This window comes from Scyliorhinus canicula, chromosome 30 (genome assembly GCF_902713615.1).
Source record: "Scyliorhinus canicula chromosome 30, sScyCan1.1, whole genome shotgun sequence".
Classification (NCBI taxonomy): Eukaryota; Metazoa; Chordata; class Chondrichthyes; order Carcharhiniformes; family Scyliorhinidae; genus Scyliorhinus; species Scyliorhinus canicula.
In genome coordinates, this window is record NC_052175.1 from 12,863,099 (window position 1) to 12,880,047 (window position 16,949).

General features: G+C 55.0%; 1 protein-coding gene across 1 annotated transcript in view; it reads left to right on the plus strand.

The window, feature by feature from the left end:
- Nucleotides 1-16,949, plus strand: part of adam15 (ADAM metallopeptidase domain 15) — a 39,060-nt gene that overhangs the window by 7,168 nt on the left and 14,943 nt on the right. The window contains exons 2-8 of the mRNA XM_038787085.1: nt 2,136-2,212; nt 3,075-3,255; nt 4,907-4,972; nt 6,347-6,418; nt 7,518-7,687; nt 9,378-9,462; nt 14,571-14,719. Coding sequence (XP_038643013.1) covers nt 2,136-2,212; nt 3,075-3,255; nt 4,907-4,972; nt 6,347-6,418; nt 7,518-7,687; nt 9,378-9,462; nt 14,571-14,719 — 800 coding nt within the window. The remainder of the gene's footprint in view (nt 1-2,135; nt 2,213-3,074; nt 3,256-4,906; nt 4,973-6,346; nt 6,419-7,517; nt 7,688-9,377; nt 9,463-14,570; nt 14,720-16,949) is intronic.

A 16,949-nucleotide genomic window follows, 5' to 3' on the forward strand; every position in this document is an offset into this window, starting at 1 on the left:
CATCGACGAGCGGAGGTGTCACCTTCTTGGCTGGAAGGAGTGTGGGCAGTCGGAGAGCATATATTAAAAAATTTTTTTAATTATAAATTTAGGGTACCCAATTAATTTTTCCACTTAAGGGACAATTTAGCACAGCCAATCCACCTAACCTGCACATCTTTGGACACTAAGGGACAATTTAGCACGGTCAATCCATCAAACCTGCACATCTTTGGACACTAAGGGATAATTTAGCACGGCCAATCGACCTAACCTGCACATCTTTGGACACTAAGGGACAATTTAGCACGGCCAATCCACCTAACCTGTACATCTTTGGACACTAAGGGACAATTTAGCACGGCCAATCCACCTAACCTGCACATTTTTGGACACTAAGGGACAATTTAGCACGGCCAATCCACCTAACCTGCACATCTTTGGACACCAAGGGACAATTTAGCACGGCCAATCCACCTAACCTGTACATCTTTGGACATTAAGGGGCAATTTAGCACGGCCAATCCACCTAACCTGCACATCTTTGGACACTAAGGGGCAATTTAGCACGGCCAATCCAACTAACCTGCACATCTTTGCACACTAAGGGACAATTTAGCACGGTCAATCCATCAAACCTGCACATCTTTGGACACTAAGGGACAATTTAGCACGGCCAATCCACCTAACCTGCACATCTTTGGACACTAAGGGACAATTTAGCACGGCCAATCGACCTAACCTGCACATCTTTGGACACTAAGGGACAATTTAGCACGGCCAATCCACCTAACCTGTACATCTTTGGACACTAAGGGACAATTTAGCATGGCCAATCCCCCTAACCTGCACATCTTTGGACACTAAGGGACAATTTAGCACGGCCAATCCACCTAACCTGCACATCTTTGGACACCAAGGGACAATTTAGCACGGCCAATCCACCTAACCTGCACATCTTTGGACACTAAGGGGCAATTTAGCACGGCCAATCCACCTAACCTGCACATCTTTGGACACTAAGAGACAATTTAGCACGGCCAATCCACCTAACCTGCACATCTTTGGACACTAAGGGACAATTTAGCACGGCCAATCCACCTAACCTGTACATCTTTGGACACTAAGGGACAATTTAGCACGGCCAATCCACCTAACCTGCACATCTTTGGACACTAAGGGACAATTTAGCACGGCCAATCCACCTAACCTGCACATCTTTGGACACCAAGGGACAATTTAGCACGGCCAATCCACCTAACCTGTACATCTTTGGACACTAAGGGACAATTTAGCACGGCCAATCCACCTAACCTGCACATCTTTGGACACTAAGGGACAATTTAGCACGGCCAATCCACCTAACCTGCACATCTTTGGACACCAAGGGACAATTTAGCACGGCCAATCCACCTAACCTGCACATCTTTGGACACTAAGGGGCAATTTAGCACGGCCAATCCACCTAACCTGCACATCTCTGGACACTAAGGGACAATTCAGCACGGCCAATCCACCTAGCCTGCACATCTTTGGGCATTAAGGGGCAATTTAGCAGGGCCAATCCACCTAACCTGCACATCTTTGGACACCAAGGGACAATTTAGCATGGCCAATCCACCTAACCTGCACATCTTTGGACACTAAGGGACAATTTAGCACGGCCAATCCACCTAACCTGTACATCTTTGGACACTAAGGGACAATTTAGCATGGCCAATCCACCTAACCTGCACATTTTGGACACTAAGGGACAATTTAGCACGGCCAATCGACCTAACCTGCACATCTTTGGACACTAAGGGACAATTTAGCACGGCCAATCCACCTAACCTGCACATCTTTGAACACTAAGGGACAATTTAGCACGGCCAATCCACCTACCCTGCTCATCTTTTGGGTTGTGGGGGCGAAACCCATGCAGACACGGGGAGAGAATGTGCAAACTACACACGGACAGTGACCCAGAGCCGGGATCGAACCTGGGACCTCGGCGCCGTGAGGCAGCAGCACTAACCTCTGCGCCACCGTGCTGCCCGTCCGTGTGGATATTAATAAGAACTGAATGCCGAGTGTCTAACTTGGGGAGGGCAGTCGGGGAGAAACGAGCCTGTGATGTGCATGTTGGGAATAACTCCCTCTTTGCTATTTTGCAGATTAACTGCTATTACCATGGCGTTGTTCAAGGTTTTCCGGAGTCCCATGTCAGCGTCAGCCTTTGCTCGGGGCTAAGGTAAGGTCATCGAGAGGGCGCCCTCTCTGCCTCCCCGCACCATCTCCGCACCCCCCCCCCCTCCTCTTCCCTTTGACTGGGAGAGGGCCCTAATCCTTCGCTCGCTTCGAGGTCGCGCCCCTTGAGGTATCGAAGCTCTCGCCTCAGTGGCCAGTTGCAGAGTGGAGCAGTTTCTCACGCTCTGCCCCTTTGGTGAAACAGCACGGGCCGAATGGCCTTGTCCGAAGCCTTGACCACCCTGTCAGGAATCAAGGCAGGAGGACGCATTGACTGGACCCAGCACTTATTTTATTTATTTATGTTTATCAAAATTTAGAGTACCCAATTCTTTTTCCCAATTAAGGGGCAGTTTAGCCTGGCCAATCCACCTACCCCTGCACATCATTTTGGGGTTGTGGGGGCGAAACCCACGCAGACACGGGGAGAATGTGCAAACTCCTCACGGACAGTGACCCAGGGCCGGGATTCGAACCTGGGTCCTCAGCGCCGAGAGGCAGCAACGCTGACGACCCAGCATTTATTGACCATCCCAAATTGCCCCTCGAGAAACGCCAGGAAATATGGGGTTGAGGGAATCCAGCCCATTAATCACCTACATCAGTTTAAAGATTAAATATTTACACATGGGATAAAAAATATACTTCACGTGCGCTTCAACTGAACATCTCCCAGCGTTAAGGGTCCAGGGTCACTCGAAAGGCCTCTCAGGCACCAAGCGAACCCTTTGACCACATATAAAGGTCAGAGTTCACATTTTATATCAATGACCTCATTGTCGCCCAATGGTAAATTCGCAGGTCATTTCCATCGTAGGTCTCTGCCACATTTGGAAACACTGTTCTTCTTTCCCCCTCCCCTGCAGAGGGTTGATCGTGTTGACCAGGAATCAGAGTTTTGCGATCGAACCGCTGGTGGGAGATGAGGATCAAGTGCACCTCATCCACAGGAGGGAGGTGGTCCACTTCAATGTGAAGCGCTGTGCCGTCAGTCCCAATACTCAGGAACACGTCGCTCACCAGCAGGACAACGCAACTCTTCACAGGGTACGGCCTTGAGAAAGAACCCGGTGTTAGAGTGGAAGAGTTAGGGGAGGGGTGGTCTTCGATTGGAGAGTTAGGTGATTAGAGGGATGGTCTTCGATGGGAGAGTTAGGTGATTAGAGGGATGGTCTTCGATGGGAGAGTTAGGTGATTAGAGGGATGGTCTTCGATGGGAGAGTTGGGGGATTAGAGGGATGGGCTTCGATGGGAGAGACAGGGGATTAGAGGGATGGTCTTCGATGGGAGAGTTAGGGGATTAGAGGGATGGTCTTCGATGGGAGAGTTAGGGGATTAGAGGGATGGTCTTCGATGGGAGAGTTAGGGGTTTAGAGTGATGGTCTTCGATGGGAGAGACAGGGGATTAGAGGGATGGTCTTCGATGGGAGAGTTAGGGGTTTAGAGGGATGGTCTTCAATCGGAGAGTTAGGGAAGGGGAAGAATCGTCTTCAATCAGAGAGTTGGGGGATAGATGGATGGGCTTCGATGGGAGAGTGAGGGGCTTAGAGGGATGGTCTTCGATGGGAGAGTTAGGAGATTAGAGGGATGGTCTTCAATCGGAGAGTTAGGGAAGGGGAAGAATTGTCTTCAATCGGAGAGTTAGGGGGATAGATAGATGGGCTTCGATGGGAGAGTGAGGGGCTTAGAGGGATGGTCTTCGATGGCAGAGTTAGGGGATTAGAGGGATGGTCTTCAATGGGAGAGTTAGGGGATTAGAGGGATGGTCTTTGATGGGAGATTTAGGGGATTAGAGGGATGGTCTTCGATGGGAGAGTTAGGGGATTAGAGGGATGGTCTTCGATGGGAGAGTTAGGAGATTAGAGGGATGGTCTTTGATGGGAGAGTTAGGGGATTAAAGGGATGGTCTTCGATGGGAGAGTTAGGGGATTAGAGGGATGGTCTTCAATGGGAGAGATAGGAGATTAGAGGGATGGTCTTCGATGGGAGAGTTAGGGGGTTAGAGGGATGGGCTTCGATGGGAGAGTTAGGGGATTAGAGGGATGGGTTTCGATGGGAGAGTTAGGAGATTAGAGGGATGGTCTTCAATAGGGGAGTAATAATAATAATAATCTTTATTGTCACAAGTAGGCTTACATTAACACTGCAATGAAGTTACTGTGAAAATCCCCTAGTCGCCACACTCCGGCGCCTGTTCGGGTACACAGAGGGAGAATTCAGAATGTCCAATTTACCTAACAGCACGTCTCTCGGGACTTGTGGGAGGAAACCGGAGCGCCCGGAGGGAAACCCACGCACACACGGGGAGAACGTGCAGGCTCCGCACAGACAGTGACCCAGCGGGGAATCGAACCTGGGACCCTGGCGCTGTGAAGCCACAGTGCTAACCACTGTGCTACCGTGCCGCCGATTAGTTGGATAGTCTTCGTTGAGGGAGTTAAGAGGTTAGGGGAATGGCTTTCGATAGGAGAGTTACAAGGTTTGAGGGAGAGCCTGCAACGGGAGCCTAAGGGATGAGAGGGACAGCCTTTACTGGGAGGGGGAGTGATGGGCCAATTGGCCTTCTCAGATTGTGAATATTTATTCTGTTCTGTTGTGGACTCACCGATGTTCTCCGAAGTATGTCAGATGAACAGAGGTGTATTTAATTACATACCGGGGGCTGCACTTTTAAGAATATACCTTCTTTTTCCCCCAGTCAAAGAGGGACATTCTGTCGGAAAGGAAATACGTTGAGCTGGTGATGGTTGCTGACAATAAAGAGGTAGAGTGATCGACTTGTTGCCTTCGAACTGCAGAGGGTTAATTCCACATCGCTTACTTAAGTCCCGCTTAATCTGAAGCTTGGACCCATGTTTGGCCACAGAGGCATTGCAACTCGCTCAGGGATTAGACACTGTTTTCAACGGGAGAGATCAATTGAAGACTATCCCTCAAATCCCCCAACCCTTCCATCAAAGACCACCACTCTAAACCCGTAAATCTCCCATCGAAGACCACCCCTCCAATCCCGTAACTCTGCCATCGAGGGCCATCCCTCGAATCCCCGAGCTCCCCTATCGAAGACCATCCCTCTAATCCCCTAACTCTCCCATCGAAGACCATCCCTCCAAATCCTTAACTCTCCCATCGCAGACCATCCCTCTAATCCCCTAACTCAATCATCGAAGACCATCCCTCTAATCCCCTAACTCAATCATCGAAGACCATCCCTCTAATCCCCTAACTCAATCATCGAAGACCATCCCTCCAATCCCCTAACTCTCCCATCGAAGACCATCCCTCTAATCCCCTAACTCTCCCATCGAAGACCATCTCTCTAATCCCAAACCCGATCATCGAAGACCATCCCTCTAATCCCCTAACTCTCCCATCGAAGAACATCCCTCTAATCCCCTAACTCTCCCATCGAAGACCATCGCTCTAATCCCCGAACCCTCCCATCGAATACCATCTCTCTAATCCCCTAACTCTCCCATCGAAGACCATCTCTCTAATCCCCTAACTCTCCCATCGAAGACCATCCCTCTAATCCCCCAACTCTCCAATCGAAGACCATCCCTCTAATCCCCCAACTCTCCCATCGAAGACCATCCCTCTAATCCCCCAACTCTCCCATCGAAGACCATCCCTCTAATCCCCTAACTCTGCCATCGAAGACCATCCCTCTAATCCCCTAACTCTCCCGTTGAAGACCATCCCTCTAATCCCCTACCTCTCCCATCGAAGACCATCCCTCTAACCCCCTAACTCTCCCGTTGAAGACCATCCCTGCAACTCGCTCACGCTCCCATCGATCGGGGAGATGGAGGCAGGGCGGAAATCCCCTCCGGATTCCCGGGGCCAATAATTGTTCCTCACCCAACTTCACTGGAGAATGTATAAACCGGGGTATGTGGCAGCTGGCAATGCACGGATTGGCTGTCACATTGCAGATGTGTCAGCCGTGGCCTCACTCCCAAAGAGGCACGTGATTGGCTGTGACGCTCTCCGCCATGACAGAGGGAGGATAGGCGCTGGTGCAATGGGCGGATGGGATGATACGTCAGTGGGTGAGGGGGCGACAGACATATTTAATGAGTTGTGTTAGCCAACTGTGATTGGCCTGTGTTCAATTCCATTTCATATTTTCCGACAGTTTCGAAACAGTGGCTATAATCTCAAAGCGTTGCAAATGCGCCTGTTGGAGATCGCTAACCAGGTGGATGCAGTGAGTATAGAACCTTCTAGAGCAACTCCTGGCACCTCGTGCATGTCAATGTATGGGTTTAACTGTGCCTCGCGATTGACCTCCTTGTGGCCCTGACCTTGCCCATTTCTATCTCCGGGATCTCTGCTCTCCTCCAATTCCGGCCCTTCCCCACCCATTCCCATCGTTCCCACCATTGGCGGCTGTGCCTTCAGCTGTCTCTCTCTCTCTCTGTCTCTCTCCTCTCTCTCTGTCTCTCTCTCTGTCTCTGTCTCTCTCTCTGTCTCTCTCTCTGTCTCTGTCTCTCTCTCTGTCTCTCTCTCTCTCTGTCTCTCTCTCGTCTCTGTCCTCTCTGTGTCTCTCTCTCTGTCTCTCTCTCCTGTCTCTCTCTCTCTCTCTGTCTCTCTCTCTCTGTCTCTCTCTGCTCTGTGTCTCTCTGTCTCTCTTCTCTGCTCTCTCTCTGTCTCTCTCTGTCTCACTATCTCTGTCTCTCTCTCTATGTCTCTCTCTCTGTCTCTCTCTCTCTCTCTGTCTCCTCTCTCTGTCTCTCTCTCTCACTATCCTCTCTCTCTGTCTCCTCTCTCTGTCCCTCCTCTGTCTCTCTCTCTGTCTCCTCTCTGTCTCTCTCTCTCTCTGTCTCTCTCTCTCTCTGTCCCTCTCTCTCTCTCTGTCTCTCTCTCTCTCTGTCTCTGTCGCTCACTATTTGTCTCTCTGTCTCTTTCTCTCTCTGTCTCTCTCTGTCTCTCTCTCCGTCTCTCTCTGTCTCTCTCTCTCTCTCTGTCCCTCTCTCTCTCTGTCTCTCTGTCGCTCACTATTTGTGTCTCTGTCTCTTTCTCTCTCTGTCTCTCTCTCTGTCTCTCACTGTCTCTCTCTGTCTCTCTGTCTCTCTCTCTCTCTCTGTCTCTCTCTGTCTCTCTCTGTCTGTCTCTCTCTGTGTCTCTCTCTGTGTGTCTCTCTCTCTGTCTCTCTCTCTGTCTCTGTGTCTCTCTGTCTCTCTCTCGCTGCCTGATAAACATTCCTGTGAAGCACGAGGTAAAACCCTGGTCCGTCGCCATGCCAGCCGTTGTGGCAATCCGATTGGTCGCTGACGTACCATCGAGACTGTGATTCTGTGGTCCAGTTTTACAGGCCCCTCAACATCCGGGTAGCGCTGGTCGGCGTGGAGGTGTGGAGCAAGAAGGACCCCATCCGGATCGTCAAGAGCCCCGGAGACACCTTGAAAAGCTTCCTAAAATGGCGGGAGGAGGACCTGCTGTCCAGACTTCCTCACGACAACGCCCAGCTGCTGATGTGAGTCACGGCACCTTCAAAGCGCAGCACGGTAGCATGGTGGTTAGCATAAATGCTTCACAGCTCCAGGGTCCCAGGTTCGATTCCCCGGCTTGGGTCACTGTCTGTGTGGAGTCTGCACGTCCTCCCCGTGTGTGCGTGGGTTTCCTCCGGGTGCTCCGGTTTCCTCCCACAGTCCAAAGATGTGCAGGTTAGGGGATTGGCCGTGATAAATTGCCCTTAGTGTCCAAAATTGCCCTCGGTGTTGGGTGGGGTTGCTGGGTTATGGGGATAGGGGGGAGGTGTGGGCTTGGGTAGGGTGCTCTTTCCAAGAGCCGGTGCAGACTCGATGGGCCGAATGGCCTCCTTCTGCACTGCGAATTCTATGAATGTCTATGAATGCCCCTGCTTCCACCACCTCCTCCGGCAGCGAGTTCCAGGAACCCACTACCCTCCGTGTAAAAAACTTTCCTCGTACATCTCCTCTCAACCTTGCCCCTCGCACCTTAAACCTATGCCCCCTAGTAATTGACCCCTCTACCCTGGGGAGAAGCCTCTGACTATCCACTCTGTCTATGCCCCTCATAATTTTGTAGACCTCTATCAGGTCGCCCCTCAACCTCCGTCGTTCCAGTGAGAACAAACCGAGTTTATTCAACCGCTCCTCATAGCTAATGCCCTCCATACCAGGCAACACCCTGGTAAATCTCTTCTGCACCTGCTCTAAAGCCTCCACATCTTTCTGGTAGTGTGGCAACCAGAATTGAACACTATACTCCAAGTGTGGCCTAACTAAGGTTCTATACAGCTGCAACATGACTTGCCAATTCTTATACTCAATGCCCCGGTCAATGAAGGCAAGCATGCCGTATGCCTTCTTGACTACCTTCTCCACCTGTGTTGCCCCTTTCAGTGACCTGTGGACCTGTACACCTAGATCCCTCTGACTGTCAATACTCTTGAGGGTTCTACCATTCACTGTATATTCCCTACCTGTATTCGACCTTCCAAAATGCATTCCCTCACATTTGTCCGGATTAAACTCCCTCTGCCATCTCTCCGCCCAAGTCTCCAAACGATCTAAATCCTGCTGTATCCTCTGACAGTCCTCATCGCTATCCGCAATTCCACCAACCTTTGTGTCGTCTGCAAACTTACTAATCAGACCAGTTACATTTTCCTCCAAATCATTTATATATACTACGAACAGCAAAGGTCCCAGCACTGATCCCTGCGGAACACCACTAGTCACAGCCCTCCAATCAGAAAAGCTCCCCAACATCGAGAGCCCCTTAATCCAGGCCGACAATCCCTTTGCCAACACTTGTTTGCGTCGGGAAAAGGTGTGGAGGGAGGGGGCGGGTATTTCTGAAAAGGTTCTGTGGTCCTGAGAGGGGATCTGGGACACGGCACCTCCGATGGCTCAGAAACCCCTTCAGCTCTGCCTGGAATACCAGGTTGGATTTACGGGACTCGGGCGACACCCGTCCATTCTCTCTGCCACCCCCAGATAGGCCTCAAACCCGTTACCATCGAGCTCTGAGATACGACCTTTGCCCACTGAGAGACGGCCAACCCGTGGGTGCTTGACGCTGGTCGCCAGTTGAGGTTGTGAGCTAGGCCCTTGCGCCAGAAGACAGAGAAGGGTCGGGGGGGGGGGGGGGGGGGGGTAACGGAGCAGAATCCTGAGTTTTGTCTTTGTATCTTTCAGAGGGGGATCGTTTAACGGCAGCACTGTTGGCATGGCATCTCAGAGCTCCATGTGTTCCAGGGATCGTTCGGGTGGAGTCAACGTGGTAAGGGAATTCACTGTGGTTTGGGCCTACTGGAGCCTGAGGCCTACCGGAGCCTGAGGCCGACCGGAGCCTGAGGCCTGCCGGAGCCTGAGGCCTGCCGGAGCCTGAGGCCTGCCGGAGCCTGAGGCCTACCGGAGCCTGAGGCCGACAGGAGCCTGAGGCCTACCGGAGCCTGAGGCCTGCCAGAGCCTGAGGCCGACCGGAGCCTGAGGCCTGCCGGAGCCTGAGGCCTGCCGGAGCCTGAGGCCTATCGGAGCCTGAGGCCTGCCGGAGCCTGAGGCTGACCGGACTCTGAGGCCGACCGGAGCCTGAGGCCTACCGGAGCCTGAGGCTGACCAGACTCTGAGGCTGACCGGAGCCTGAGGCCTGCCGGAGCCTGAGGCTGACCGGACTCTGAGGCTGACCGGACTCTGAGGCATAATGGAGTCTGAGGCCTACCGGAGCCTGAGGCCTACCGGAGCCTGAGGCCTGCCGGAGCCTGAGGCCTACCGGAGCCTGAGGCCTGCCGGAGCCTGAGGCCTGCTGGAGCCTGAGGCCGACCGGAGCCTGAGGCGACTTGATGCTGAGGCCGGCCGGAGCCTGAGGCCTGCCGGAGCCTGAGGCCTGCCGGAGCCTGAGGCCTGCCGGAGCCTGAGGCCGACCGGAGCCTGAGGCCTACCGGAGCCTGAGGCCTGCCGGAGCCTGAGGCTGACCGGACTCTGAGGCCTACTGCAGCTTGAGACCCACTGGATCCTGAGGCCGACTGAAGCCAGAGATGCGGGGGCACCTTCCCGAAGGATTGTGCGTGAAATATCAGGGACGGGGGGACTTCATGTGGAGAAAGACTGAAGGAGCTCGGATTGTTCTCCTCAGAGAAAAAGAAAGGTTAAGGGGGAGGTTTAATCGAGGCGACGTTCAAAATCACCAAGGTGGGGAGGAGGGGGTTTGGATTAGGGGGGGGTAAATGACGACAGGAGGGTGGGTAACCAGTGGATAACTTTCCCGCTACTCCCCCGCAGGGAGGTGGGGACGTGAATCCTCTTTCCCCAGGTGTTTGACTTTGCCCTCTGGTGGAACCTCGCCACTGGGGAGCTGGGCCGAGCGGGACACCCACGCACCTTTCATTTATATATCCTCTTCAAACATCCCAACGTTTCCCAGCAGAGGCAGGGACAAACAATGTGTGACCCCCCCGAACCAGATCGAGACACATTCAGCGAGGGAGAACAACAGCCCAATCAAACAGGTCGGTTTTATAGAGCGTCTTAAAGGAGATATCTATATATATATATATGTATATATCAGACAGAGAGAGAGAGAGACAGAGACAGAGAGTGAGAGAGAGAGAGAGAGACAGAGAGAGAGAACAGAGAGAGGGACAGAGAGAGAGGGAGAGAGAGGAGGACAGAGAGAGGGACAGAGACAGAGAGAGAGAGACAGAGAGAGGGACAGAGACAGAGGGAGAGAGAGGAGGACAGAGAGAGGGACAGAGACAGAGGGAGAGAGACAGAGAGAGAGAACTAGGGATAGAGAGGGAGAAAAAGAGACAGAGAGGTAAAGAGAGAGAGATAGCAAAGTGGAGATGGACAGAGAGAGAGACAGAGAGAGAGAGACAGAGAGAGAGAGACAGACAGAGAGAGAGACAGACAGAGAGAGAGAGACAGACAGATAGAGAGACAGAGACAGAGACAGACAGAGAGAGAGACAGACAGAGAGAGAGACCGACAGAGAGAAAGAGCGCGAGACAGAGACAGAAATAGGGAGAGAGAGAGTGAAAGAAAGACTGATAGAGACAGAGCAAGGTGGAGGCAGAACGAGGCGGAGATAGACAGAGTGAGGGAAAGTAAGAGAGAGAGTGTGAGAGCGAGAGAGGTGGAGAGGTTTAGGGAGGGATTCCAGAGCTCAGCCCCCCCCCCAGGCAGCTAAAGGCACGGCCGCCAATGGTGGAGTGATGGGAATTGGGGGGGGGGGGTGGTCAAGAGGCCGGAATTGGAGGACAGCAGAGATCTCAGGGGGTTAAAGGGAGCTGGAGGTTAGAGAGATAGGGAGGGGGTGCAGGGGCTGGAGGAGGTTAGAGAGATAGGGAGGGGGTGTAGCGGCTGGAGGTTAGAGAGATAGGGAGGGGGTGGAGGGGCTGGAGGAGGTTACAGAGATAGGGAGGGGGTGTAGGGGCTGGAGGTTAGAGAGATAGGGAGGGGGTGTAGGGGCTGGAGGAGGTTACAGAGATAGGGAGGGGGTGTAGGAGCTGGAGGAGGTTACAGAGATAGGGAGGGGGGTGTAGGGGCTGGAGGAGGTTACAGAGATAGGGAGGGGGGTGTAGGGAGCTGGAGGAGGTTACAGAGATAGGGAGGGGGGTGTAGGGGTTGGAGGGGGTTACAGAGATAGGGAGGGGGTGTAAGGGCTGGAGGAGGTTACAGAGATAGGGAGGGGGTGTAGGGGCTGGAGGTGGCTACAGAGATAGGGAGGGGGTGTAGGGGCTGGAGGAGGTTACAGAGATAGGGAGGGGGTGTAGGGGCTGGAGGAGGTTACAGAGATAGGGAGGGGGTGTAGGGGCTGGAGGAGGTTACAGAGATAGGGAGGGGGTGTAGGGGCTGGAGGAGGTTACAGAGATAGGGAGGGGGTGTGGGGGCTGGAGGAGGTTACAGAGAGAGGGAGGGGGTGTAGGGGCTGGAGGAGGTTGAGAGATAGGGAGGGGGTGTGGGGGCTGGAGGAGGTTACAGAGATAGGGAGGGGGTGTATGGGCTGGAGGAGGTTACAGAGATCGGGAGGGGGTGTGGGGGCTGGAGGAGGTTACAGAGATAGGGAGGGGGTGTAGGGGCTGGAGGAGGTTACAGAGATAGGGAGGGGGTGTGGGGGCTGGAGGAGGTTACAGAGATAGGGAGGGGGTGTATGGGCTGGAGGAGGTTACAGAGATAGGGAGGGGGTGTAGGGGCTGGAGGAGGGTTACAGAGATAGGGAGGGGGGTGTAGGGGCTGGAGGAGGTTAGAGATAGGGAGGGTGTGTAGGGGCTGGAGGAGGCTACAGAGATAGAGAGGGGGTGTAGGGGCTGGAGGAGGTTACAGAGATAGGGAGGGGGTGTAGGGGCTGGAGGAGGTTACAGAGATGGGGGGGGTGTAGGGGCTGGAGGAGGTTACAGAGATGGGGAGGGGGTGTAGGTGCTGGAGGAGGTTACAGAGATAGGGAGGGGGTGTAGGGGCTGGAGGAGGTTACAGAGATAGGGAGGGGTGTAGGGGCTGGAGGAGGTTACAGAGATGGGAGGGGGTGTAGGGGCTGGAGGAGGTTACAGAGATAGGGAGAGGGTGTAGGGGCTGGAGGAGGTTACAGAGATAGGGAGTGTAGGGGCTGGAGGTGGTTACAGAGATACGGAGGGGCTGTAGGGGCTGGAGGAGGTTACAGAGATAGGGAGGGGGTGTAGGGGGCTGGAGGAGGTTACAGAGATAGGGAGGGGGTGTAGGAGCTGGAGGAGGTTACAGGGATAGGGAGGGGGTGTAGGGGCTGGAGGAGGTTACAGAGATAGGGAGGGGGGTGTAGGGGCAGGAGGAGGTTACATAGGGAGGGGGTGTAGGGGCTGGAGGAGGTTACAGAGATAGGGAGGGAGTGTAGGGGCTGGAGGTGGTTACAGAGATAGGGAGGGGGTGTAGGGGCTGGAGGAGGTTACAGAGATAGGGAGGGGGGTGTAGGGACTGGAGGAGGTTACAGAGATAGGGAGGGGGTGTAGGGGCTGGAGGAGGTTACAGAGATAGGGAGGGGGTGTAGGGGCTGGAGGAGGTTACAGAGATAGGGAGGGGGTGTAGGGGTTGGAGGGAGTTACAGAGATAGGGAGGGGGTGTAGGGGCTGGAGGAGGTTACAGAGATAGGGAGGGTGTGTAGGGGCTGGAGGAGGTTACAGAGATAGGGAGGGGGTGTAGGGGCTGGAGGAGGTTACAGAGATAGGGAGGGGGTGTAGGGGCTGGAGGAGGTTACAGAGATAGGGAGGGAGTGTAGGGGCTGGAGGTGGTTACAGAGATACGGAGGGGGTGTAGGGGCTGGAGGAGGTTACGTAGGGAGGGGGTGTAGGGGCTGGAGGAGGTTACAGAGATAGGGAGAGGGTGTAGGGGCTGGAGGAGGTTACAGAGATAGGGAGGGAGTGTAGGGGCTGGAGGTGGTTACAGAGATACGGAGGGGGTGTAGGGGCTGGAGGAGGTTACGTAGGGAGGGGGTGTAGGGGCTGGAGGAGGTTACAGAGATAGGGAGGGGGTGTAGGGGCTGGAGGAGGTTACAGAGATAGGGAGGGGGTGTAGGGACTGGAGGGGGTTACAGAGATAGGGAGAGGGTGTAGGGGCTGGAGGAGGTTACAGAGATAGGGAGGGGGTGTAGGGGCTGGAGGAGGTTACAGAGATAGGGAGGGGGTGTAGGGACTGGAGGGGGTTACAGAGATAGGGAGAGGGTGTAGGGGCTGGAGGAGGTTACAGAGATAGGGAGGGGGGTGTAGGGGCTGGAGGAGGTTACAGAGATAGGGAGGGGGTGTAGGGGCTGGAGGGGGTTACAGAGATAGGGAGGGGATGTAGGGGATGGAGGAGGTTACAGAGATAGGGAGGGGGTGTAGGGGCTGGAGGAGGTTACAGAGATAGGGAGGGGGTGTAGGGGCTGGAGGAGGTTACAGAGATAGGGAGGGGGTGTAGGGGCTGGAGGTGGTTACAGAGATAGGGAGGGGGGTGTAGGGGCTGGAGGAGGTTACAGAGATAGGGAGGGGGTGTAGGGGCTGGTGGAGGTTACAGAGATAGGGAGGGGGGTGTTGGGGCTGGAGGAGGTTACAGAGATAGGGAGGGGGTGTAGGGGCTGGAGGAGGTTACAGAGATAGGGAGGGAGTGTAGGGGCTGGTGGAGGTTACAGAGATAGGGAGGGGGTGTAGGGGCTGGAGGAGGTTACAGAGATAGGGAGGGGGTGTAGGGGCTGGAGGAGGTTACAGAGATAGGGAGGGGGTGTAGGGGCTGGAGGTTACAGAGATAGGGAGGGGGGTGTAGGGGCTGGAGGTGGTTGTTATTTGGGTGAGATTGGAGTCTTTCCAAAGCTCGGAATGAGGTTGTTATGGCGTCTCTGGTGTTCCTAATCCTGGGAAACCCCTCTTCCCATGTTCTCCTTCATCGTAGGATCACTCGGTCAGCGTACTCGGAGTTGCCTCGACGATCGCTCATGAACTGGGACACAACTTAGGGATCAGTCACGACACTGACGATCGCAAGTGTACCTGCCTGAACTCCAAGCGCCTCGGAGGCTGTATCATGGAACCGTCAACCGGGTGAGAACTTTCAGGCCTGGGGGTGACTGGCGCAAAAATGGGCAAAGCACCTCACACACCAAGTCAGCTCGGGGGTTTCAGAACCCTCATTCCAGAGACTCCAACCCCATAAACCAGGCAGATACACCGACTGGAGGCACTGAGGGAGTGTCGCACTGTGGGAGGGTCAGTACTGAGGGAGCGCCGCACTGTCAGAGGGTCAGTGCTGAGGGAGTGCCGCACTGTCAGAGGGTCAGTACTGAGGGAGTGCTGCACTGTGGGAGGGTCAGTACTGAGGGAGTGCCGCACTGTCAGAGGGTCAGTACTGAGGGAGCTCTGCACTGTGGGAGGGTCAGTACTGAGGGAGTGCCGCACTGTGGGAGGGTCAGTACTGAGGGAGCGCCGCACTGTGGGAGGGTCAGTACTGAGGGAGCGCCGCACTGTGGGAGGGTCAGTACTGAGGGAGCGCCGCACTGTGGGAGGGTCAGTACTGAGGGAGTGCCGCACTGTGGGAGGGTCAGTACTGAGGGAGCGTCGCACTGTCGGAGGGTCAGTACGGAGGGAACGCCGCACTGTCGGAGGGTCAGTACTGAGGGAGCGTCGCACTGTCGGAGGGTCAGTACTGAGGGAGCGCCGCACTGTCAGAGGGTCAGTACTGAGGGAGTGCCGCACTGTCAGAGGGTCAGTACTGAGGGAGTGCCGCACTGTCAGAGGGTCTGTACTGAGGGAGTGCCACACTGTGGGAGGGTCAGTACTGAGGGAGTGCCGCACTGCGGGAGGGTCAGTACTGAGGGAGTGCCGCACTGTGGGAGGGTCAGTACTGAGGGAGTGCCGCCTGTGGGAGGGTCAGTACTGAGGGAGTGCCGCACTGTGGGAGGGTCAGTACTGAGGGAGTGCCGCACTGTGGGAGGGTCAGTACTGAGGGAGAGCCGCACTGTCAGAGGGTCAGTACTGAGGGAGTGTCGCACTGTCAGAGGGTCAGTACTGAGGGAGCGCCGCACTGTGGGAGGGTCAGTAATGAGGGAGTGCCGCACTGTCAGAGGGTCAGTACTGAGGGAGTGCCGCACTGTCAGAGGGTCAGTACTGTGGGAGTGCCGCACTGTCAGAGGGTCAGTACTGAGGGAGTGCCGCACTGTCAGAGGGTCAGTACTGAGGGAGCGCCGCACTGTCAGAGGGTCAGTACTGAGGGAGCGTCGCACTGCGGGAGGGTCAGTACTGAGGGAGTGCTGCACTGTCCGAGGGTCAGTACTGAGGGAGTGCTGCACTGTGGGAGGGTCAGTACTGAGGGAGTGCCGCACTGTGGGAGGGTCAGTACTGAGGGAGTGCTGCACTGTCCGAGGGTCAGTACTGAGGGAGTGTCGCACTGTCCGGGGGTCGGTACTGAGGGAGTGCCGCACTGTGGGAGGGTCAGTACTGAGGGAGTGCTGCACTGTTGGAGGGTCAGTACTGAGGGAGCGCCGCGCTGTCAGAGGGTCAGTACTGAGGGAGTGCCGCACTGTAAGAGGGTCAGTACTGAGGGAGCACCGCACTGTGGGAGGGTCAGTACTGAGGGAGTGCTGCACTGTCAGAGGGTCAGTACTGAGAGAGTGCCGCACTGTAAGAGGGTCAGTACTGAGGGAGTGCTGCACTGTCAGAGGGTCAGTACTGAGGGAGTGCCGCACTGTCAGATGGTCAGTACTGAGGGAGTGCCGCCCTGTGGGAGGGTCAGTACTGAGGGAGCGCCGCACTGTCGGAGGGTCAGTGCTGAGGGAGTGCCGCACTGTCAGAGGGTCAGTACTGAGGGAGCGCCGCACTGTGGGAGGGTCAGTACTGAGGGAGCGCCGCACTGTCAGAGGGTCAGTACTGAGGGAGCGCCGCACTGTCGGAAGGTCAGTGCTGAGGGAATGCCGCACTGTCGGAGGAACTACTGTGTTCTACCATATTGTACCTGTCCTGGGAGTGTTTGTTGGGGACAGTGTAGAGGGAGCTTTACTCTGTATCTAACCCCGTGCTGTCCCTGTCCTGGGAGTGTTTGATGTGGACAGTGTAGAGGGAGCTTTACTCTGTATCTAACCCCGTGCTGTACCTGTCCTGGGAGTGTTTGATGGGGACAGTGTAGAGGGAGCTTTACTCTGTATCTAACCTCGTGCTGTACCTGTCCTGGGAGTGTTTGATGGGGACAGTGTAGGGGAAGCTTTACTCTGTATCTAACCCCGTGCTGTACCTGTCCTGGGAGTGTTTGATGGGGACAGTGTAGAGGGAGCTTTATCAC